The following is a 2,376-nucleotide window of genomic DNA, read 5'->3' as shown; positions in this document are numbered from 1 at the left end:
CTGCTCACAGCTTACTGTGTTATAATTCATTTCTTATTTGCTTTTGTGTTTCCTTATCCCCCTCCTCCAACACTGCCATAATGGGCTCTGTGGTTAGGTGTAAAGTACCTGGCACTAATTTCATCCCGCCCTTTCTCATTACTAGAATGTGTGGAGTTTCGTTTGCTTCTGAAAATCTATTGACTGACAGTCAGCAGAATGGCTTCTGATTCTCAACAGCTAGTGAGAAACCCAGTCTGTCTGTGCCACACCAGCAGTTTTTCTTTTTTTAAAAAAACAAAAAGTTTTTACTTCATACCAGCAGTTTTTCTTTTTTTTTTTTTTGTCTTTTGTCTTTTTCTGTGTCCGGCAACGGATCACAACCCTCAGTGTTGCCCCCGTACCGGACCGGGGACCAGCAACGGGATCGCAACCCTCGGCATTGCTCCCGCGCCTCGCTCAGCCAGTGAGCGGGAACCGGTCTGCATGTGGGATCCGAACCCTCGGGCGGGAGCGCCACCACGCTTCCCAAGCAGCGCACTTATCCAGTGCGCCACCGGGCCGGCCCATACCAGCAGTTTTTCTAATAGCAAAGTTCCAGTGTGCATTGAGTTTACATGAAGTGATGGGAAAAATCCCTATTTGCCTCATTTTAAAGAAGAATTTGTAGGTAACATTTATTTGTTTCTCAAGAGTCTAATAAGGGTCTGCTGGGTGCCACCCTTTGTGCTTGGCACGAGAGACACAGGAACAATTGAGTGCGTGGTCCCTGGCACTCAGGGGCTAGGGTTCGCACGGGGGGCTCACGTGTTCCTCACTAAATGTAGTTTTCTATGGAAGTTAACCTGTGGAGGCACCTCAGGACTGACGTTGTAGAGAAACTTTTATATGAGGGAAATTGTTTTGTAATCCCCTTAGAAAAAACAGAAGCTGTTCTCTGGTTAAAAACTAAAGGAAGTCGAAGTGTCCCCATTGACCAGAGCAAAATTATCTTAGGCAAATCCCTGCCTATCTTTGCGTCTGCACTGTAGGTCATTTTTCATTTTTCTGGCAAAAGAAAAAAGGGGGCTTGAGTTTTGGGCTTATAATTTCAGCATTTAGGGTGACAGAACTACAAGACCAGTGTATGAGAAGAGATTCTCGGCAGTGTAGTCTGTAGTTTTTGCTAGGTTATTGGAGACTTGGAATTATTGGAGCAAATTGATTGTAACTTGAGAAACTCAGAAGGAAAAGGCAGTTGGTGGGTCTGCTGGCTGAAAGGGACTTTACAGATCAGTTAATGAAGTTAAGGGGTTTTAAGTTCCTTCAGGCACCTCTTTTTAAAGCTTGCAGAAACTGCAGGCCCTCCTCCCAGAAAAATGTACTTATGTGCATGAGCACAAAATTTTTTATATGCCCCAAGTGGTTTGCAGATCCCCATTCCTAAGAACTCATAATTTGGTCCAATCCCTGGTTTCTGTGGGTAGAATTACTGAGGTTTGTGGAGGAAGGTAACCATGAGGGCCATATACTCTTGCTGGTGAACTATTCTTAAAGAAATGTTTTCTTTCTTTCAGCACTGGCTGGATCATTCCAAACCCATAAAAAAGCAGATGAAAAGTAAGTATGCAGAGTTTAGCCTACTCATTTCTTTCTTTTATCTGAGAGTAAACTCCTTTGCCAATGTTTTAAGGTGTTATGTTTTCATTAGAACTTGGAAGCATTTTTAAATCGATTCAACGTTAAGTGGATGATTTTTAATTTCTTAAGGCTGGCCAAAGTTAGAGTTTAAAATTTGAAGAAGAGATTTTAGTAGATATTGAAAAACCGACTACACTCTCATTTGAAACCAGACGCCTCTGCCAATGAGAGCTGATTAATATACTATTCAGAAACACGACTTCACACCTTTTATATTTACTTCCTAATGAGTTACAAGGTAGACTCAGAATGGGAAAGTAGGAGGGATCTTTGGTAGTCTGGTCCGGCTCCTTCATTTTACGGGTGTGGTAACCACAGTTCTTCAATGTTGCTTATGCTTAGGTAATTTTTAAAAATTTATATTCTCTTAAAAGTACTTTAAGATGTTTTCACTGGATTTTTCAATGACAGAACACTTTGCTATTTATGCATGACTTTTCTCTAGCCCACTTTGTACTTTGTAAAAAGTAGGTGTCCATTTAGAGTATGTTGGCATTAGCAGTGAAAGTAAAATGTCAGTTCTTAGTAAAACGTCAGCTCTTAATTCAGCTAGATCATTAGGATTTTCTTCCAGAATGAGGTTACTAGTTAAACCGTCTTAGTCAACACAAGTCTATTTCAGTTTTCCAAATTTAGGATTGAAAAGAATTTACTAGGGGCCAGCCCAGTGGCGCACTGCTACAGTGCGCCGCTTGGGAGCGCAGTGGCGCTCCCGCC

The 2,376-nt window shown here is 41.9% G+C and overlaps 1 protein-coding gene across 1 annotated transcript in view; it reads left to right on the top strand.

Moving 5' to 3' along the window:
• The window catches only part of LOC103605990 (band 4.1-like protein 4B), a gene marked incomplete at both ends in the record, with an annotated part of 97,451 nt that overhangs the window by 10,435 nt on the left and 84,640 nt on the right, over nt 1–2,376 (top strand). Inside the window, one exon of the mRNA XM_008590586.1 lies at nt 1,536–1,578. Coding sequence (XP_008588808.1) covers nt 1,536–1,578 — 43 coding nt within the window. The remainder of the gene's footprint in view (nt 1–1,535; nt 1,579–2,376) is intronic.

The sequence above is a fragment of the Galeopterus variegatus genome, unplaced genomic scaffold (genome assembly GCF_000696425.1).
Source record: "Galeopterus variegatus unplaced genomic scaffold, G_variegatus-3.0.2 Scaffold6218, whole genome shotgun sequence".
NCBI lineage: Eukaryota > Metazoa > Chordata > Mammalia > Dermoptera > Cynocephalidae > Galeopterus > Galeopterus variegatus.
The sequence above is the reverse complement of the archived record's forward strand: the minus strand, read 5'-3'. Positions and strand labels throughout refer to the sequence as shown.